At 27.5% G+C, this 22,596-nt stretch overlaps 3 protein-coding genes across 4 annotated transcripts; 1 reads left to right on the top strand and 2 right to left on the bottom strand.

The window, feature by feature from the left end:
* Positions 1–1,287: 1,287 nt before the first annotated feature.
* On the bottom strand, positions 1,288–2,510 carry LOC129613549 (probable cGMP 3',5'-cyclic phosphodiesterase subunit delta). 2 transcript variants are annotated; one of them, XM_055527662.1, is made up of 3 exons: positions 2,234–2,510; positions 1,850–2,170; positions 1,288–1,726 (listed from the first exon to the last, which is right to left on the bottom strand). In XM_055527662.1, exons 1-3 carry the CDS (start codon positions 2,287–2,289, stop codon positions 1,645–1,647), a joined length of 459 nt encoding a protein of 152 aa, XP_055383637.1. In that variant the 5' UTR covers positions 2,290–2,510; the 3' UTR covers positions 1,288–1,644. The 2 variants fall into 2 exon arrangements, with proteins under 2 accessions (XP_055383637.1, XP_055383636.1); XM_055527661.1 differs by lacking the exon at positions 1,288–1,726 and having other exon boundaries at positions 1,733–2,170.
* A 1,489-nt stretch (positions 2,511–3,999) lies between these two features.
* LOC129613569 (protein argonaute-2) lies at positions 4,000–10,735 on the top strand. The gene is made up of 10 exons (XM_055527691.1): positions 4,000–4,135; positions 4,194–4,255; positions 4,326–4,377; positions 6,889–7,991; positions 8,047–8,144; positions 8,324–9,142; positions 9,194–9,335; positions 9,390–10,037; positions 10,090–10,451; positions 10,509–10,735. Exons 1-10 carry the CDS (start codon positions 4,123–4,125, stop codon positions 10,600–10,602), a joined length of 3,393 nt encoding a protein of 1,130 aa, XP_055383666.1. The 5' UTR covers positions 4,000–4,122; the 3' UTR covers positions 10,603–10,735.
* On the bottom strand, positions 10,723–15,469 carry LOC129613570 (Golgi apparatus protein 1). Its single transcript, XM_055527692.1, has 9 exons — positions 14,836–15,469; positions 14,163–14,787; positions 13,682–14,104; positions 13,318–13,619; positions 13,133–13,259; positions 12,689–13,074; positions 11,415–12,156; positions 11,234–11,340; positions 10,723–11,178 (listed from the first exon to the last, which is right to left on the bottom strand). Exons 1-9 carry the CDS (start codon positions 15,298–15,300, stop codon positions 11,008–11,010), a joined length of 3,348 nt encoding a protein of 1,115 aa, XP_055383667.1. The 5' UTR covers positions 15,301–15,469; the 3' UTR covers positions 10,723–11,007.
* Between the last annotated feature and the right edge of the window lie 7,127 nt (positions 15,470–22,596).

Raw genomic sequence — 22,596 nt, forward strand, 5'->3', positions numbered from 1 at the left:
AGTTTTAAAAACCACCTATAATATTATAATTATTTTTTTGTTTTTTTTTTCAATTTCATTTTAAATTTAATTTCTTATTCAAGAACTTTACTCTGTAATTCAGTATCCTTTCATTTGGAAGACAAGAATTTCTACGCTAAAAATTGCAATTTTTTTTTTAAATGCATTTTTCAGAAGAATTTACCAAACGTAATTTTTTAATTTAAAAAAATATGTAGAATCAGTACAGCTGATTCTTCATATTGCTGAATATTGATCAATTTCCTTCACACGAATTTCCGAAACCCCTTCTATTTAAACTTTATATAAATTTGATAATAGATATATAACGCATTACGCAAAATAATTCATATATGTATATTCAAAGGAATTAACAATACCTACATGAAATGAAGTTTTTTTTAAAACAACGTAGGTAGGTAGTACATAAAATGGTGGTTTGGCGAAATAAAAACAAGCATTTTTCAAATTGTTCATATTACGTCCATATAAATATAAACTTTAAGATAATAATTTACTCAAATATAAGGATTTAGTTATTCTGGGGACAATTTTCGTATTACATAGGTCGTACATAAAAAAATTAATATATTATTGTACTAGTATGTAGTTTTTGGATAGAGTTATTTGAATAATTTTATGTTTACTTGTTTTATTATTACTTCATTTAACTACAATTTTGGACAATGCAAATATACAAACATCATATACAATGTAAATGTATATTTACACATAAGCATTGAATAAATCATAATAACTACCATACATGACTGCTTAGCTTAAGATATTACTTTATTAAAATTATAAACAATTTTAAATATAAATCACATTTATTGATTTATATGGTTATTTTAAAATTTACGTATCTACTTGGTGATAAGTATTTATGTACATATTTTAAAAATAAATAATAAAAAACAAATGCGTTTAAAAGTGAAGTTCTGCAACATATAATAATCTTCTTAATCTTGTTTGGTGATAAAAATATCAGTCTAAAATAAATGATTTATATAGGTACTTAAAAATACCAACTTGATTAGGTATTTTCAATCAGCAACTTATTAAATATTTCAAAAATTTTTAAAACATTAGTTTTTAGACAGCAAGTTTGAATTTGAACCGTTTTATAACACTATATTATTAAACTTTTTAAAGCTATATATTACAATAATATTATATATTGCGAACCAAAAAGAATTTAAGACTGTTATAACATCATTTAATTATGAGTAAAAAATTAAATATTAAATTTCATTAATTTATATTATTATGTATGTATGTATGTGACAAAATACAAAAAATTGTTAAAATGATTTCATATGTACTCAAAAATTTTGATAGATATACATGTATATCATGTTTTTATAGTTTATAACGTACTGATTTTTCAATTAAAACTTAATAAATATTAGAAAATAAATGCTGCATGACAAGCTTTAAGTATTGAAAGAATTTTTTTAGTTTAATATAAAAAATTAAGTGAAAATAATTAATAAAAAACTAATGACCATATGACACTCAATTTTAACTTCTTTATCTACTGGTCAATTGCTCTAAAAATTGAACTTTCATTAAATTCTTTTGTAAAAATGTTTCGAATTGCTTTCTTAAAATAAATAATAAAATTGTTCATTAAATGATACTCTACACATAATATAACCTCACAACCGACTTCGTAATAAAAGTATCTCCATCGAAAAAACTTGTCTCAATAGTAACGTTCCCACTAAAAAATAAAATAACAATGTATAGGAAGAACTAAAATAACATTACTAAAACAAAAACACCTACGCGTTTAAATAAAAAATAAAAATTAAAATGATGTAACATTTTAAACCTGTTAACATACTTTAATACTTTTGCTGGCATCATTTGAGATTCTGGAGCTGCTTCTATTGTAGATTGCCACGTATTGGTAGTATTTGGTCCTACAAAACCCATTTCAAAAAACCATTCCTCCATTATACGACCCTTGAAAAGAACTTTCTGATCTAATCTAAAATTTTCCATCATTTCTACTGTGCTAAAATTGATTTCTCTAGAAACCGCTCTCAAATCCAAAATTTTTAATGTTACTCTAGCTTCATGTTCCTCATCTGATGAAGAAAAATCTTTATTTTCTTGCCATATGATAGCACCAGTATCTACGTCCCTCAATATCATCCAATTTCTGAAATGATTAAAGAATTAAAAATTCAACTAAAAATTTGCTTTTAAAAGTTATTCATTTTACATTTGAAATCCTTTGCGAATTTTTTCACCTCTAGCATTTGATTCCTCAATTTCCATTTTGCAAGGACTAAGACTCAGAAAATAAAAGTTTTTGGTAATGTCACTTATTTTTTTCTTTTGTTGATAGTTTTTAAAGCGAAACTTATTTTTTAATTTTCATTTAGGAAGTTCTTAATACGAATTCCAAGAAAAACAAAAATTCCCCACTTTAATATTGCATATTGTAATTATGAATGGATTTTTAGCTATAATTCACGGTAACGCTAAAAAACGGCTGTCAAAATGATTCCAAAATATGAGATGGCGCTCACAAATAATTCTAAAGTTTTGTTCAACATCAAATAAAGTAAATAAAGTTTTTTTGACAAATGAAAAACTGATTATTTTTAAAAAGGTATTATTTATTCAAAATATTTGAACAGCAAAAAAGCTTCGCAACCAAAACAAACAGATCGATAATAAGCCTTAATTCGGAATGTGTCATACATTAAGTCCTCAAAATACGACAATTTTGGTTCCAGAAAATTATGTCGCAACTCGCATTGTCGTTTGAGAAGGAAAAAAGGTATAGAAACAAATTAGAATTAGACGAACTATTTTATATTATAATTCCAGTTTTGCAAAAAAAAAACACAAAATATAATAACAAAACCGAAAAAAATCAATTTTGTAACAAAAATAAATAAAACAAAATCTCATTAAGTTGATATATATATCACTTTAATTCGTATTTTTAACCACTGACTAGTATTTTTTAACTTGAAAGAGTATATTATTAAAGTATGTGCTTTACTTTTGCCTTATTATTAAATTAGGTATAGATTTTTATTTAAAAACCACTACAATCTATAAAAAAAAAAATTAAAAAATTTTTAATTCGTGTCAGGAACAATGTTGCAAGTCGAATAAAAATAGTCCAAATTTATATTATGTCGTAACTTGAAATGTCGTATTAGAAGATGTCGTATCTCGAGAATTTAGTTACTATGACATTTCTTATTCGTATTCGAAAAATATGTTTGCTGCTGCAAGTTGTGTTTTGCAAATTTTACTAACACATTGAAATATTTCTACTTGCTTGTTTACTTGCAGTTCAACTTGCAAGAAAATTTTGCTGCCAGTAATTTGAGCAAGTAATTTGACATATTGAGAAATTCACAAAAAAAAATTTGTTGTTTTGATTTTTTTTTTTTTAATTTAAAATTTTTGAATTTTGTTTTATGGTTTCTAAAATTTATAAACAATTATGTATATATATTGCTAGTTGTTTTCTTCTCAAAAACATTTTCAAAAATTAACTTGCTAAACGCCTACGTCATAATAGCAAGTAATTTGACATTTCGAAAAACTAATTGACAATTAATATTATACAAACTTGCTTGCAAGTAACTTGTATGTGTAAATGGGTTAGATATTAATGTTCAATATTAAAGTTATAAGGGTAAACTGTGAATTTCTATTGGCATTAAATCGAGATATATCATTATTTTTGTAAATTATGAATAAAAATTAGATAAATAAAATTCTGCATAAGCATAGCACTATGTAAATATTCTAAGTGATAATTAGTTTTTGTTTTGATTTATTTATTAAATATATATGTATTAAATAAATTTACGTATGAACTAATTTTAATGAATATGAACTAATATTTTTGGTTTAAATTTTCGATTTGCTTTCGATAAACGAATCGATTATCGATTCAAGACAATGATCAATATTTGGCTTTTGACTGACAGCTTGAAAAAAAAGCGCATCCCTAGCATTGTGAAATACGTGGAGTGCACTTTAGAAACCATTTTACTCATCATAGGAATTTTACTTGATATTCTGGAAAGTACTAGTAATATTGTGCATATTTGTAAAAATAAAAACAACTAAATTGATAAAATGGGAAGAAAAAGTATTTATTCAAATAAAAATTTTAACTTCATAATTATTCATAATGTTTTAATTTTAAGGAGGTAATAAAGATAAAAAAGAAAAGGAAGATGTACAAAAAGATGACTCTAAAAATGTGAAGGTATATACGATTTTGCAAATTAAAAATGAAAATTAAGTAATTTCAATTTAAATAAATTTTTTACATATAGGAGGCCGAAAAAAAAACGTTGAATGAACAAGATAACAAACCTGGAACTTCAGGTAATTACATATGTACATACATACTTTATGTACATGTATTTAATAATTTAAAAATATAAAAAGTTTATTTTTAATGAAATGGACGTCATTTTATAAGATACTAAAAAGCAAAATTGATAAACTTTGCCTTCGAAAAAAACTATAATTTTAATAATTAAAAATATTCTTTTTCTAAATAAGGTTGGTTGTTTAATTGCATAAATAAGGGGAATTCCCATTATTTGTGAGGTTTCATTACGTACATATGTATGTAATATACTTATGTATTTATATATACTCGTATTTGATTGTACAGCAATTATATACTCAACTGAAGATTTAAAATTTTTGGTTTGAAAAGTAAATAACTTGCTTTTTTAAAATAAATATATTATGGACACAATATTTACATATATACATTTTAATTTTGTGGAATGCTTATTATTGTATGTAAATATGTATGTACATAAAAATAATACCCGTCGTATTTCAAAAACAATGTTTTCAAATATACAAACATACACTATGTATAAATAGTTTAGCGTAAATATTTCAAATCTTTTAAATAAAAATTTAATTTTTTGGATCAATTATTAAGAATTACAGTTTTAGATTATTATTTTTTTTTACATTAAGTATAACTTAAGTTGACAAGTTTTAAAAAGTATTAAAGTCCCCGGGGTACTGCGTTTTTGATTCCAAGAAATTTGTAACTCGAATTGTCGCTTGAGAAAAAAAATGTGTAAAAACAAAAAGTGAATAACACAAACAATTAACAAACAGAAACGGAAAAACAACAAAATATAATAACGAAACTAAAAAATCCAATCTTTTTTTAAAATAAAATGTATTTTACTTGATATATACAGTTATGCATAAATATTGAGACAAAAAAATCAGAAGCATTTGATTTTCTTATTTTAAATTTGCTCTTATTTATTAAATATTAAAAAAACGTACCTATTTTATATTGGGTTTTTTACAAGAAATGAAAAAATAAAAATGTAACGGTTAAAAGAATATAGAAAAAAGTTAAAATATTAGCTGAGTATAAATTTAAGACCATTATAATATCCCCTAAAATAATAATCTTTCATGATTATACAGAAATTTATTCTTCTAGGCATTGACTTAAGTAGGTTTTGTAAAATTTCTGCAGGAAGTTCGGATCACTGTTATTTTAAAAAATCTTTGAGCTATTCTACAGTACTAGGATTTTTTTCGATACGCTGTTTTCTATAATACATCTGGTATGCACGTTACACAAAATATTACAAAGTTCTTTGAGGAACATGTGGACGAGCAATACCTTGCTAAAAAATAACTCCAAGAATTGGCATTTCTTCCTCTATAAATAGTTTTGCTTATGTGTAATTTATTAGTAATGGCCCTATCAGTCATGCGAGATTTGATTTTTATCTTGATAAAAGATCTGTCAAGAAGATCGATCACTTGAAATACTTATATTAGTTGCTGCCACATTTTTGCATGATTTTTCTGATAGTTAGTATTTTCTCGATGAATTTCTTTTACTTCAAAATTCTTTTTTTTTTTTTGAAAATTTTATATAAAATTTTGCACTTGGATTTTTAACACTGATTTTCAATTGGATTCAGTACACTTACACAGAACAATAAAAACGTAATTGAAAAAAGTCAGGAACAAAAACATCACAAGATCAATGTAAGAACGGTGCTAGTACAATCAGGTCAAGATCAATGTAAATACGGAAATAGAACACAGAGAGTTCACGAATTACGCAAGCAGTGGTAAGATGGAGTGGCACTCATACGAAAACAAGCAGACCAGATCTATAAGGGTAATGGTCAGGCATCTTCATCTGTCATATGATCCAGATGATATTATAAAGGAATTGCTGGAAAGAGAATATCAAATAATGAATGTAATAAATGAATATAGTAAAAAGAAAATTGAATGATTGAAGAATATATTACTAAATTACCATTGTTTATGTTAACATTTGAGAACACTGGGTGAAACGAGCACACAGGGTGAAAATTTACATAACAACAATAATAATATAAGTTAGAAACGGTTCCCGGAGATTAAAACGAAGAAAATGGCTCCCAGAGGTTAAAAAAGAAGAAAATTCCTGATTTTAAATTTTGATTGACATATTAAATAGTTATAAAATATATTTTTATTAATATGATATTAATAATTAATATTAGTAATATTAAATAATATAAAATAATAAATAATATAAATAATTAGTAATAATAGTTTTTAACAAAACAACTTAAAAGTGCTTAAAATTTTTCATCGCGTTATTTTTAAAAATTTACGATAATGTAGAAAATATGAGAAACCAAATAACTTTACGCCGAAAAAAAATATAAGGCCATAATTACTACTTACTATATGGAACATATAAGTATAAAACGTTTAAAACTATAGTAGGCTGTGACTTACAGGCTATAAAACAATAGTAAAGCTATAGCGCGGTTGTAAAAGTTTAGATATTTTTAAATTGTCTTTTTTTTTTTTTTTAATTGCACGTTTAATTTTCAGGTATCAAAAAAGTTGCTGATGATTTCAGAGAACTGAAGGTTACCGATCCCCCGCAACAGCAACAGCAAAGAGAGCCCCAAATTTTGAGAAAAGAACAAAGTTTAATGCAACAACAACAAAACCCACAGCAGAAACATGAGCAACCATATAAGAAAAAAGAAAAAGACGCATGGAAAAAAAAAGAAAGAAAAGATCAGCAAAACCAAGAGCCACAACAGCAGCAACTTCCAAAACAACAGCAACAACAACAACAACAACAACAGCAAGACCAGCGGAATCAAAAAGAGCAGCAACAAGACCCGAATGCTTTTTGGGCTTCCCTCCCAAAGCAACAACAGCAGTATCCAAAACAACAGCAACAACAACAGCAACAGCAAAAACAACAACAACAACAACAGCAACAGCAAAAACAACAACAACAACAACAGCAAGACCAGCGGAATCAAAAAGAGCAGCAACAAGACGCGAATGCTTTTTGGGCTTCCCTCCCAAAGCAACAACAGCAGTATCCAAAACAACAGCAACAACAACAGCAACAACAACAGCAACAACAACAGCAACAACAACGGCAAAAACAGCAGTACCCAAAAGAGCAACAACAACGGCAAAAACAGCAGTACCCAAAAGAGCAACAACAACAACGACAACAACAGCCACAACAGCAACAACAGCAACAACAGCAACAACAGCAGTTCCCAAAAAAACAACAACAACAGCAAAAACTTGAACAACAACGTGAATCCAGAGCAGGAAGTGTTATTTCTGTAAAGTCAGAGAGCGTATTTTCACGAGAAAGTTCTTCATCTATTTCTTCAACTGAACAGTATAAAAGAACTGATATTAATTTAGATAGAGGAACGAAAGGGCGTAAAATATTACTTGAAACTAACTATTTGGATTTAATTATTAAAAAAATGATTGATTGTGCTTATCATTACGACATTAGGATGGAACCCGATAAACCAAAACGTATTCTTCGTCCCGCATTTTTGGAATACTGCAAAGCAGTACATCTTCCTCCTAATATTAAGCTGGCGTTTGACGGGAGGTGTAACGTATATAGTCCATTGCGCTTAAGCGATGATTACGTTAAAACTTGTAAAGTAATTATAGAGATATTATTAATTAAATTTTTATATTAAAAAAATGTTTGTTTAGGTAATAGTTACAGACCAGTATGGAGGTGGGAAAGAAGTGACTGTCACTTTAAAGGAAACCGAGTCATTGGAAATTGATTTGAAATGCTTGAAGGAAGAGTAAGATAACTACATAATGTATTATTTTAATTAAAAAAAAAATACTTTATTTAAATTTAAAATGTATTTTCAAAACTTCACTCTCACTATTATTATCTGATAACTTTTTTTTGCAAATCAAAAAAAGGACAAGACTTTTTAATATATTAAATTTTTTAATTACTTGTATTTGATTGCAGCTATAGGAATTTGCCGATTTATGATAAACCGATGCGTGCGTTGCAATGTTTAGATATCGTTTTGAGATCTCCTTGCTACGACAAAGCAGTTTTTGGTGGAAGAGCATTTTATAATCCGCCAAATTCAAGGATTGATTTAGGAGATGGATATGAATTATGGTTTGGTTTATTTCAAGCTGCGGTTTTAGGTGAAAGACCGTTGCTTAACATTGATATTTGTCATCGATCATTTCCATCGGAAATGCAGGTTCTGGATCTGATAAGTGAATTGCCAGGCGGTCGTTTTAACATAAATCTCAATGAAGTACTTGATAGAAAATGGATATTAAAACTTGATGATACCTTACGTGGTTTAAAGGTAATTTATAGACCACCAGCATGTTTTTCTAGTAAAGACAAACCGTACAAAGTAAACGAAATAAAGCAGTCGTCAGATACAGAAAAATTTAAAGATGAAAATAACCGAATTATAACTGTTGCTCAATATTTTGCTTCACGTAACTATCCATTAAAATATCCAAAAATGCCATGTATTTGGGTCGGAAATCCTCAGAAAACTATTTACATACCCGCTGAATTTTTAAGGATAGAAAAAGGGCAATATACTTTAAAAAAAGCTGGTCCTGCACAAGTTCAAAAAATGATACGATTCGCTGCCACAACAACTAATGAGCGCAAACAAAAAACAATGAGAGAGTTCGATAGGTTCAAGCATAACTCCGATCCAACTATCAAATCATTTCAAATTGAAATTGGAAAAGATTTTATTAAACTAGAGGGACGAATTATTGACGCACCATCTTTGCAATACGCGAACGGGTAATATTTATAATATTATTTTTTCATGCCTTAATTTAATTATTCTTTTAGAAAGTGTCAGCCCTCCGAAGGAGTGTGGGATCCCTTTCGCAAAAATTTAAAATTTATAAATCCGACTAAAGCAATGAAATGTGCAGTGTTAAGTCTTGAAAGATATGTTAATGAAGGAGATGCGAAAAAATTTGCAGACTTTGTAAATTTTTTACTTTATACAAAATTTTCGTCACTTATATTTTTAATTTTATAGTTGAAGAAAGGTTCCAACATTGGTGTCCAGCTTGAATTTCCAATAATTCGCACATCTGATATGCGAAATGTCGAAAATTGTTTTGAAAGATTTAAAAGTGACCAAATTGAACTTGTATTTGTTATTCTCAGTGAATTTAATCAAGATAGTTATTCTAAAGTTAAACAGTTAGCTGAAACGAAATTTGGGTTACTGACGCAATGCATAAAAAAAAGAACGATTGAGAGATGTAATATGTCTACTATACAAAATATATTGTTAAAAGTTAATGCAAAACTGAATGGCTCAGCGCATGTAGTCGATCAGTCATGTGTTACAAATATATTAAAAAACAGAGATGTAATGTTTATTGGAGCAGATGTCACACATCCTTCGCCCGATCAACGATCAATACCAAGTGTTGTTGGAGTTGCAGCCTCGCATGATCTTGATGGTGTTAAGTATAATATACAATATCGATTACAAGATCCCAAAAAGGAAATGATTTCAAATATGAGTGAAATCTTGGAGGCACATTTGCAAATATACCATAAAAATAACAAATGCTATCCGAAAAAAATTATTTACTACCGTGATGGTGTTTCAGATGGACAATTTCCCCAAATTAAAAAGTATGAATTATTAGAAATGGACAAAGCTTGCTATAAGGTAACTATTTTTTAATTATTGATTATGCTGAAACTAAAACAATAAATATTAGTTGAAAATTCGCCCTGCTATAACTTGTGTTATAGTACAAAAGCGTCATCGTACAAGATTTTTCCCGCAGCAGGGAGTGGGAAAATTCAACAATGTTCCACCAGGAACTGTAGTTGATACGGTTATAACACATCCAAATGAATGCCAATTCTTTATGGTGTCTCATCAATCTATACAAGGAACAGCTAAGCCAACAAAGTACGCAGTTATACGGGATGATTCGAAATATAATATTGATGATTTACAATCTTTAACAAACAATTTATGTCATGTATATACAAGATGCACTCGTGCTGTTTCATATCCAGCTCCAGCTTATTATGCGCATTTGGTTGCTTATCGAGGAAGAGTTTATATTGAAAAGTGAGTTTGATATAATATGTAATTTAGTTAATTAACAGAAAACGTCCTTATTTTTAGTGAAAGAATTAATTTATCAAAGCTAGACATGGAATATGACAAGCGACGAATAAAATTTAACCTTGATCAAAGAAATCCTATGTTTTTTGTTTAAAATATTTTCATAAAATTAAAAATTTTAATATTATTTTTATATATGTTTGTTTGTATATATATACATAATTAGGTATAAATTTTCTGCTTTCGTAAATTTGGATGAATAAAAGTCATGAAAAACTTATAAAATATTTATTGGATTTAAATTTTATTTTATACGTATATATGTAAGTATGTACATCAAACACATACATATTTATATAAAATATATGTAATTTTTAAATGTCTTGTAAAATAGAAAACTAACTAAAAAATTGTTTTTGTAAGCAACTATGACAATTTTTTAAGATGTAATGCTTTTTATACCGAATCCTGAAAAATTTTTCTTTCGAAACAAAAATTAAATCTGTTAAATTTTAATTAGTTCTAATATTGTATTTTCTCTAATATCTATTTTAAAATTCTATTTGCTTTTTGATATATATGCTTTTTTAGTAATCCGCCCCATAAACATTCCCAAAATAAATATCATACCAACAAATGATAACAAGACGACCAAGAAAAATTTTTTCGCTGGAGACGTTACGACTTGATTCATAAGTTGCTCCATATTTTCTGGTGGCATTTGAAGTGTCTGTAAGATCAATGGAATTTAAAGAAAATACAAATGCTTTGTTTTCTTTACTTACATTTTCTGCATTTCGAAACATTTCCATTCTCTTCCGTAGCTTATTTCGACAATCCTCCTCCATTGCTTTTGATTCATCTTGTAAAATAATTTGTAGACATTTTAGCTCTATTATAAAGCATGTAAATAAAAATTGTTGCAATATATGAATGAATTGTATTACAATTAAAATTTTAACTTACGTCTACCATCTCCGCTTTTTACATTAGAGCAATATTTTAACAAATCCACCGTGCATGCTCTATGTAACAAGGGATCTACGTGAATATCGGCTTTACTTTCAGAAATCAAATTTGCTACCTCTATACGGCAGTCTTGATTAATAATTTTTTGTTGAAGGAAAGCATTTTTCAAACATTCTTCAACTTCACCTTGTTCATCATTATCATTTGAATTGATTTTACAAAGAACTTTTATTTCGGATTTACAAAAGTTTTGTAATAATGGGTTTAACTTATAATTAAGCGCTTGTTCTTGTAATATTTCAATCATTTTTTGCTGACACTGGCGTTCTAGTTTTGCCTCACGGAATTTTTGTTTAAGGCAATTTATAACCTTTCCATTCAACTCTTCGTTTGGTTTGGCTTCACTTACTATATGAGAACAAAACTGATCAATATTTTTACCGCAAGCATTTTGCAATGTTGGGTTGAAACGAAAATCTGTATTTTGCTCAATCATTCTGTTTACAATTACAAGGTGACATCTTTGATCAAAATTGGGTTCATCCTTAAAATTTTTAAGACAGTCTAATAATTTAGCCAAGTCTGAGTTTTGGCAATATTTATATGTCATCTCTTTACAAGTGTTCACAAGAACATAGTCTGTTGAACTGTCATCTAGTTCTGATTTTTTAATTGAAAACAAGGTATGACGACAGGATGAACCTAAATGAGGTGTATTGATTTGAAGACATTCAAGCGCCTAAAATTGTAATATATAATACATAAAGGAAAATAATATAAATACATACGAACACATTCTAGTACGATAATTAAAATTTCTAAAATTTAAAATATGTACATTTTTTTATTCGTTGCATATATGATAATTAGGGCAAATTTTTAATTTTTGTTTGTACAAATTTTAAAATGAAGATTGATTTACTTAAGCTTCTTATATATTGTAAAATTTTGTTTTCCTAATATGAAGTTCAAATAATATAAAAATTTTATGTATTCGCAATTTATAATAAAACTTCATTGATTTCGCACAAATAGAAATTCATAGGTATTGTTATTACTTTTACTTATATGCAAAATTTAAGATTTGGGAGTAAGAACTGTAAACCTGTTGGAATATGGATGCAACCCTTGTACTAGTAGATTAATAAGAAACTTTTTTTTAATTTTGTTCTTTAAAAATTGATCGCAAGTAATCGCGATACGAAATGTTTGAGAAAACGTTTTCGTTTATTTTTAGTTTGCGTTTACTAACAAAATTCGCGTTTACTAACCTGGCCAGGTCCTTGAGCATCTAGACAATATTCCAAAATTTCTCTCCTGCAAGCACTTTTTAATTTTGGGTCAAATATTAAGTTTTCTCTTTGTTGATAAAGTTGTGCTTTGACTTGTTGCCGACATTCTTTTGGTATAATGTGACGTTGTCCCCGAATTGTGTCATTACGCATTACTTCGCTTAGGCAGGCGACGACTTCGTACTTTGTAGTACTTGAAGAACAAAAACGTATAACATGAGGTTGGCATGCTTGCTTAAATTTGTATGTGAAATGATAGTTTTTTAATGATATAATTTGGAAATGTTCTATAGCTGCTCGACACTTTAAATCTTGTCTTAGATCTGGATCATTTTTATGCGAAATCAAGCATTCCATCATATCACCTTTTAAAAATTTTGAAGCTTAGTTAGTTTTTATTTTTTTATTTTTTAATCAACTGACCTTGTTCATTGCCTTTTTTTAGAATGTGATCACAATGATTTTTCATTGCCTCTTGGCATACATTCATTATTATTGGATTTAATTCAATATGCCCCGCTTCTTCTTCTGTGTATTTTGTCACGGCTTTCTAAAAATTTAAAACACGAAAAATAACAATTTTTGATTTTATATATTTATGCACTTACTCGACATTCTGGTTGTAATTTCTCTAAGTTATCTTGTAAACATTGCATTTCTTCACCTTTTTTTGTTTTATCGGAGCAAAGTGCAGCCAAATCATCCAAACATTTGTCTTCAACTTCTGGTATAAGCTCTACCGAAATGGCTCTCTGGCGCATTACTCTTCTAACTTGTTGTAAACATATGGGTCTCAGTTGCTCTCCAGTAACTTCGCTATAAGCGATTCTATGCAAGCATGGAAGAACTAAAGGTCCTCTCTCTGGATCCATTTGCCCTCCTTCACCGTCGCCATCCCAATCTTTTTTCGCTTAAAGACAATAACTTAATATGTATATGTTTTTTAAATAATTATTTGTTTGATTTTCTTACCATGACAATATTTTATGGCATCGTCTCTACAAAGTCTATAGAGTTGAGGATCTAATTTAAAATCTCTTGCCACAAAATATTGAATAAGAAGTAAAGACTGCTCACAATTGTTCGTCATAACTTGAGATCCTATATTGTTCATCAAACATGACATCACACGAGCATCCCCACCATCTGTGTCGCGACATGCTATATCGACGACCGACTTGCAGTTTCTACGAAGCACAGGATCAACACGCCAATCTTCACCTACGTCAGAAACTTTAATAAGATCTTCAATAGCTCTCATACAAGTAAAAGAAACATGTCGATCTCTTTTTCTCTTTGAACGTGCATGCTCCATCAAACAGTGGATTATTTCTCCTCCAGCAGAATTTTGAACTTCAATTTCACCACAAAATTTGGGTATATCATCAGAACACCCTGCAGTATAACGTATTTTTATAATAATTAAGGTATGTTTATACATATGTCATATAACCTGATAGAATTTCTGGTGACAATTGGTAGTCCATCATAAGCATTCTCCTGTGATCATCTATTTCAGATCGACATTCTTCAGCAACTTTTGTACCATTTTTAATAACCGATTCTAAGCAAAGAAGTATTTGTGCTAATCTAATACTTTTGTCTTCAGACACATTACGTCGACAGTGATTATTTTTTATGTCATCTTTACACTTTTTAGCCAGACCTTTGCTTAAGCGATAATCGTGAGCCAATAATTTATCTCTTCTCATTACTTGTTCTCGACACTTGACACTCAATTCTGGATTATTTTTTTGTTTTATTAAGCATTTCAAAATTTCTCCACTACCAGGTCTATCATTAGGGCAAAATCTTTGGTAATCTTTCTCACATGAAATAAAAAATTGATGATCTAATTTAAAATTGGACGCTTGTAATTCAGATAATTTCAATATTCGTTTTTGACAATCCGAACTAAGTTCGTTAATTTTTTCTTGCATGCATGCTATTGTTTCTCCCTGTGATACTTTTCCTTCTTCTAAACTGATTCTCCCACATTTGTGATTTGAAATTTCTGTGCCACAATCTTTAATAAAATTTGTTACTAAACGATAATCAGTGAATGCTATAGATTCAAGCTAAAAGCAAAAAAAAATTATTTTTGAAAATATTTACTGTTTCCTTACTTTTTGAATTATGTCACGACATATAGATATATCATTAAAATTATCCACTTTTTCTACAAGACAAGATAAATAATATCCAATTTGGTTTCCTTTTGGTTGACAATCATTAAATTTATCTTTGTGTCTGCTGCAAGGTTTGTCGGTTATTTTTTTAACTTGGCTATCTTTAAGAATATTTCTTGTTGCTTCGAAAATTACGTGCTGACACTTATCATCTAAATACTCAACTTTGGATGACGGCATTGTTTGTATGCAATCTACTAAAATTGATAAATCATCTTGAAATTTTAAAAATGAGCAAACTGACTTTAAATCCTGACAATCTGGATTTTCTATTAGTAAATTATCTAAAATTGGGGATCTCTTGATGATGATTGTGTCAGTACTATTTATTATTGGATCGCCGGCAGTATGAAATTTGGTCGAAGTTAAGTAAAGTAGTATTAAACAAAACATAGAATTCATTATAAACTTTTAGTTATTCAAAAGTTGTTCTAAACATTTCGATTTTGATACAAGTAGTAGTAAAATGGGTCCTTTGAAAGAATTTTATTAAAAATATAAAATACCTTTCGTAATTCGTACTCGCTTTATTTTCGAAGAAAACACTATCATTTACCAACCAGGTTTTTTTTTTAATTAATGAAGTGTTAAATGTTGTGACATATAGGCAGTGCTTCCGTTTCATAAAAAAAACAAAAATTTTAAAATTTGTAAGCAGTATATACTGTCAAACAGAGGTGAATTTAAAATGGTAGCAATCACTTATGCCAGAATCATTTTTCGAACATTTGGAGCTTTTTCTTTTTTAAGGATGTCATTTTAGAGAACAAGTTCATAACTGTCAAAAAATAGATTAGTGGTTTCTTTAACCTCAGAGCATTCAGGGCTAAAGCTTTGCGTTCTCTTTTACGATCCAGGATGCTACCACTTTACGTGCTCGAGAAAAGATTTCAAAAATGGATCAGCAAACTTATGTATATTATTGTATTAAACTTATTGTATATTATTGTATTATGTATATTATTGTATTAAACTTATGTATATTAAGTACGATACAAAAATTTAAAATAACTCAGTTACATTTTAATTACTGACAGCTAGTTGGTTTATCGTTCTTTTATAAAACTGAGATTGTTATATTCCACACAAAAGAAAGTGAAAACAAAAAGTCCCATATTGATAAATTAGAAATACTAAAGCAAAGATTATTTTTGCTGCTGTCATTGCCTTATTAAACGAACATATAATACCGAAAATAAACACAATGAAAACAAAAATTAAGGGTAAATCGTAAATCCCTTTCTCAATCCAGAAAATTGTACAATCGAAAATATAAGTTTGTTGTCAAATAATTTTTTTTTTCATAAAAAATAGTCCTTTTTCTTTCTGGTATAAAACTCGAAAAAAGTTGAAAAGAGAAAACAGTGACGTCACTTTTTTCAAAGAACAAAAAATTGTGATTTGAAAAAAAAAATAAACCAAACGGAAAAGTTGAAGGAACTTTAAAAACCTTTTTAAAAATATAATAAATTTCAAAATATTTATTAAATATAAACGGTACATACATAAAGAACAATTGTTTTGACAGCTTTATGATTTTAAAAGTTTTTAAAGCACTAAATTTTATTTTACAAAATTTGAAAAAAATTTTAAACATTGAGAAAACGATGTAATCACATATTATCCTCTCACTTTTTCTTAAAATGTAATATATCAGACCTTGACATTACAGAAAATCATTTCATTTAATATATATGTGATTATATAAGTATGAATTTTGGGAGACAATATTGGGTATAGATACAAAATTAGCACACTTGTTAATATAAAATGTACATTTTTTCAAAACTGAAAGAATACACTAAAATCACCTAAACACTTCGAAAAAAAAAATTGCACTATTTTTTTTTCTTGTAGTGTAGCATTTTATTGAAATCTTGAAAATTAACTGAGCCTGGAAGTTTTTTTTAAATAAATTTTTTAATGTTTTAATTACACAAAACTTTAAGAAAGTAAGCACTAGTAAAGTAGAAAAAGATTGAATTTTAACTTTTTCTAATTAAATATTTGAAAAAAGGTGATCTAGTGGGAGATTTATGATGTTAAAAAGGGCCAGATCCCATAAGAATACAATAATTCGTCAGCTGTGAACTGTCATTTTCTCTTAGGGCTCAGGCCAGCTCTGTATTTCTATCAGCCGTGTATCAGACGAATTGCAACACAGCCGGACAGAAATATTGGTCTGGACCCAGCACTGCAAATAGTGAAGATTTATGTTCAAAATTAAATTTTTGGTCTTAAAAATCTTATTTTGTCAAGTTCTGTATAAAAAATTTCAAAATAAAATCTTTAAAATTTTTTAATTTTACATACAGAAATATTTTCAAAATTAAGACTTTTTAATGCTAATGAAGTTTTGTTTTTTTAATGAATTGGAATTTTTTTTTTATTTTTTAAAGCTTCACATTTTTCTATATTTTTTAAAGCTTCACAAAAAACATTCTGATCAAAAAGTCAATTTAATAGGCAACGCATAGTAACGCTACTTCCATGACAATTTTTTTTTGATATTTTCCGCTTTATTTAATTCTACTTTATATGTCATAAAGTTTCTTTTTGATGTCTAATTTAGTTCGAATTGAAATCGTCATATTTTGGCTTCCTACTTCTTTCAATTTAACTTCAATTGAAGACTTGAAGGATTCGTGAAGATTTTTTTTTTAGGGAATCTTCAAAATCAAGATATTTTGGTTGGCCTGGACCCTAAGATAGAGTAACAATTCACAGCTTACGAATTTACACGTATTCTTATGGAAGTTGTGAAGAGACATCAAAATCATTTTCAAATTTTTTAATTTTTCAATAAATTGCCGGAAAAATAATAATGCAAATTATTTTTTCAAAGTATTAAGATGATTTTTGTGTATATTTTCAAATTTGAGAAAATGTACATCTGACATTAATAAGTTTGCTAATTATGAATGATATGTCTACAATGAATGCCTTCTTATATAATATATGTATAGCAAATATACATATGTATTTTTCATGTGTATACTATATTAGTTAAATTAATACGCTTCATAATTCATAAAAATTATTGCAAATGTGTATTCTTATATTAAAAGTCCATATAATTCTTTTTAGGTACCTATGTGATTTCAGTTAGATTAGGAAATATTTTTACATTGTTAGTAAGCCTAATTCACTGATTTACCTAAACTACCGCATCAAGAAACTTTAAAAACTTATCTTACAAGTATCTTACAATGTTTTTATATTCGTTTTCATGTAGGGGACATCATATTTTTTACAATGATATTAAAATTACAAAAGCACAATAATAATAATTAAAATAATGATTAAAACTCAAAATCTGATTTGTAATCTAATTTAATTTATAATAATTTTAATAAACTTTATTTTATGTCGTGTATTCTAGCCTAAAAAATGTAGCACTAAATTTTTTTTTATTTAGTGTATTTTATTTCTTACTCTCAATTCTCCGGACCTGTGACCTGACTTGGCGGTTTCAAAATAATGCCGAAAAAGCTCGAAAATATATTTAATCAAAATTAAAGTTAAAATTTGAATTTTTTGATATGTTGCTTAGAAAACTCGGTTTGTGCAAATGGGTTATGTTCAATAGTTACAAAAACGCGTAGTAAAATAATATGTACAAACATACATATGTACCTATGTTAATGTACCCATTCTACATTTATTATAAATTTTACATAAGCAAGATTAAAATACATACATGAATATGTACATACTGTACATATACTGTTTTTGTGCGTAAGTATATTGAAGAATTTCTCAGATTAGTATAGAACGAAAGGAAAGAGTCCAAAGACAATATTGAATTGAAATATTTAACTTCTGCAAAACAAATACTATATTCCTTCAGGCGTTGTATGTCGATTTACCTACTCATTAAAATTTAACTTTGTAAACATTGTATTCGGAAAATAGTATTTTTATTGAAATTTCTATTTTTGTTTTATGTATTGTTTTGTCTGTCTGAATTTCATTTTATTTTGAAGTTCTATCTTGTTGTTCACGATATACAAAAGTGAATTTTTTAAAAGGTATTTAGAGAAAATACTTTAACGGTTACATACTTTCATGAATTATTTAGTCTGTCTGGTATTAGAAAGTTTTAAAAAGCTTTATAAAACTTCAAACAGTTTTAAAGAGTTTTAGCATGCAAACCGTATGGTACAATAAGGATTGTCGTTTGGTTTTTTGGATGGGGAGAAGGAATATTCAAAAAAGGGAGCCATTTTTAAAAAAGTGGAGCCAATTCCTATATTTCATCAAAAAAAACAATTTATTATCGTTCGCCTTATTGATGATATATGTAGATTAAAATGGTGTTGAAAAACCGTACTTCAAATGAAAAAAATGTGTACTTCAAATTTTCTTACTTTAAGTTTAAAAAAGACCACAATTTGATTCCTAGCTATTCTCATAAATATTTTTTAATAATTCTTTTGAATTTAAAATGTTGCTTACCATTTTAAGACAAAAGGAGTTTTTCAATTTAGTTTTAATCAAATTAACAGAAGAAATACTCTTTCAGCTGTTGCACTACAATGCGCTAAACTGAGGGAGCTTCGAATAAATTTTTCAAGTCTTCAACTAAAATGTCAAAACTGCAATATTATCATCTATTGGAAAAATTCTATACAAACATATTTCATCTGCTAACGTCGACGAATTTTCCTAAGTTTGGTTATTTGAAACTTTAATTGGCTAATTGATTAACTTGACTTAAAAAAGTAGGTGGTGGCTTTGAATTAGCAGAAAAAGGTGTATGTACATAATTTCGTTAGCCAAGGTTTTGTTAATAAATTTTTAAATATTGTAAAAAAAGTTTGTTTTTACTTAGAAATTATATTTTTCAACTGAAAAATAATTGTTTCACGAATAATTATAAATATGTATTGTTTTTGGGTCTGACTGAGGAAAAAACAAAATCGGAACAAAAGTGCAAAAGGAGGAACCGGGGAAATAACCTTTCAAATTGGAGCCAAACGATAGCCCTGGGTATAATACGTTTTCTAAATTTATAATAGACCGTCTGGGATAAAACTTAAAAAAACTTTAAAAAGAGAAAAAATGACGAAATTTTTCGCAAAAAGAAAAAAAAATTCTCATTTAAAAAAATATAAACCAGACGGAAAACTTGAAAAAATTTTTATAAACTTTAAAAATATGTGATAATTGTCAAATTTTAAAGTATTTATCAAACATAAAGAAATATTTTTTGGTTATACCAAAAACCGAAGATTTTGATTTTGGATTATAAAAGTGTGAAACTTAGAAAAAACCATGTATGAACCCATTTTGGTTATTTTATTTTTAATTGAAAATTTTATTTTTGATGCAAAATTTGTTTCTAGTGTAAACTGTAAGATTTTAAAAACTTTTAAAACCATAAATTTTACTTTACAAAACTTGAAAAAACTTTAGACATTGAGAAAATGAGAATGTCATTATTTTCTTACAAATAATTCAATCTAGAATTTTCAATGCGACATCAACATTCACATACAAATAACATAATTACTGTCAATTGTTTTAATATAAGTTCTGTCCAAGATAGATAATTTTTAATAATACATTATAATGAAACCTAGATAGTAATGTGACATCATAAAATTGAGAGAAATATGTGAGTTATTAGTAATTTTTTCACAGGAGTAAAACAATGTAAAAAATTTACAGGACAATTTTATTTTGGACACACTTATAATTTTATGTACATACATATGTATTATGTTTTAATATTGGCAATTACTAATTTGTTAGAATATCTTACTTCTCTCAATTATTTGGTCGTTTTATATGAAACATTGGAATAAAATCTGAGAAAAATGTTTGAAATTCCTTGTTTCTCATTTTTTCTGCTTAAATGATTATTTCTTGTATTAAGGGTTAAATGTGTGAATATTGAATTTTTCTTCTTCGAATGGAAAAGAAAAAACATGAATGTTTTATGGGATTACTAGGTACAAATTCAATTTGCAGTTATATTCCCGTTCATTAAATAAATTAAAAGTTTAAGTATAGAATTAACAAATTAAGTAATCTATTTACATTGATATATAATTTAATGTTTTAGTATCATAAGCATAAAGTAAAATAAATATCTTTAGTCGCAACATATTTATTTGAAATTTTATTCTACAAAAAAATTAAATATTTTGCTTTTGCCTGTCACTCATAACAGGAATTTTTGTTGTCATAAAAGGCTTTCTTTTTTCTAAATAATGTTTTTATCTTTAAAAAATGTCATTGTTCACCCTTTTAAAAAAATTTGTCCTCTTAATATATTTTCGATTGGTTAAATGGGAATCGAGGAAGCACTCTCTTCAGGAAATAAATTTACTGAAAAAGTTTAGAAATACTTCAAATTCAGTACTATTAATTTAGTTTATAAAACTTATAACTTAATTAGTGTATAGAAACTTATATGATATGTTTTTTTGTTTATTTAGCCCTGGAAGAAGCTACAGTGGAATCCGCTTATAGTCACTACTGTTTATAGTCATAATTCGGTTACAGTCAACAATTTCGTTGTCAACATCTTTTTTATTATATTTTCATGTATTTTCATTTGCTTATAGTCACAAACGTTTATAGTCACATACGGTTATTGGATCGTATTTTTTGTGAACCATATTGCTTAATTCATATATTTGACGTCGCTTATAGTCACATACTCTGAACGCCTTTTTTTTTTTAAAGCGGTAAGTAGTTTTACTACCTACTTTGCGGCAAATAGTTTAATTACAATATTTGTTGTCGAATTTGTAGCGGCAAATTTTGTAACTTAAATATTTTTTTCTGTCACATTTGTGTACTTAATTTAAAATTAAATAAAAAAAAAATAAAGTTTTGAGTTTTATTTATAAATTTTTTTTTCTACTAACGCTTATAGGCATATGATGCTTATAGTCACACATTTTTATGTAATTTTTTGTGTGACTATAAGCGGACTCCACTGTATTTTCATTTTTTTTACATTAGTGGAATATAAAAGAAATTTTTTTGTGCAAAATTAGCATATTTTCTAGACCATTCTGGCAACACTGTACCAGAGTTTTAGTTTGAAGCGCTGTTTTAGTAGTTCTATTACATTGCAGTGTAGATTTAACTAAAAAGATCTCTTGCAGTCAAAACTAAAAAGCGTGAATTCAAACCGTGTTGACATTTTGTTAAGAAACAGAATACACCATAGTTCAACAATTTTTCTAATGGCCGTGGAGAGCTTATTAATCATATCGCTGTCATTTCGTTTTTACTGTCTTTCTTATAAATCGGTCTGACGAAAGCTTTTTTTCAAATGGATGGTAAAATTCTGGAAGAATAAGATACAAATTGAAATAGGGTGTTTCGATGTCACAGGAACTTATTTTTGATATTCCCCTTCCATTCAGTTAGTTGCGTATATGTACGTATATTTTTCTTAGTTTAATATACTTAGTTCCTAGAGAGTATGATGTTGAATCTGTGAAATGCTAAATTGGCGTTTAGAAAATTTAGTGCTTTAAGTCTTAAATGTTAATGTAATGAACATTACATGGGTGTATGTATGTATGTGTGTTGTACATTCTCTATTTAAAAAATTTTCAATTCGAAAATTCCCATTTATTTATACATGTGTACTTACATACATACATATTAAAAATAAATATCGGGAAAGAAACGCATTTTTGTTTCTTCATTTTGCTCTGAAAACAAAAAAAA

This window comes from Condylostylus longicornis, unplaced genomic scaffold, assembly GCF_029603195.1.
Source record: "Condylostylus longicornis isolate FDR11 unplaced genomic scaffold, ASM2960319v2 ptg000084l, whole genome shotgun sequence".
NCBI classification, from domain to species: Eukaryota; Metazoa; Arthropoda; class Insecta; order Diptera; family Dolichopodidae; genus Condylostylus; species Condylostylus longicornis.

What these genes read in the sequence shown, in the direction of transcription:
- LOC129613569 (XM_055527691.1), top strand. An exon ending in ATTACGTTAAAACTTGTAAA is followed by an intron (nt 7,992 to 8,046) that starts GTAATTATAGAG and finishes ATGTTTGTTTAG; the next exon opens with GTAATAGTTACAGACCAGTA. An exon ending in TTGAAATGCTTGAAGGAAGA is followed by an intron (nt 8,145 to 8,323) that starts GTAAGATAACTA and finishes ATTTGATTGCAG; the next exon opens with CTATAGGAATTTGCCGATTT.
- LOC129613570 (XM_055527692.1), bottom strand. Translation starts at nt 15,300, where the DNA reads ATGAATTCTATGTTTTGTTTAATACTACTTTACTTAACTTCGACCAAA. An exon ending in GTCACCAGAAATTCTATCAG is followed by an intron (nt 14,105 to 14,162) that starts GTTATATGACAT and finishes GTTATACTGCAG; the next exon opens with GGTGTTCTGATGATATACCC. An exon ending in AATTACAACCAGAATGTCGA is followed by an intron (nt 13,260 to 13,317) that starts GTAAGTGCATAA and finishes TTAAATTTTTAG; the next exon opens with AAAGCCGTGACAAAATACAC.
- LOC129613549 (XM_055527661.1), bottom strand. Translation starts at nt 2,289, where the DNA reads ATGGAAATTGAGGAATCAAATGCTAGAGGTGAAAAAATTCGCAAAGGA. An exon ending in ATTCGCAAAGGATTTCAAAT is followed by an intron (nt 2,171 to 2,233) that starts GTAAAATGAATA and finishes TAATCATTTCAG; the next exon opens with AAATTGGATGATATTGAGGG.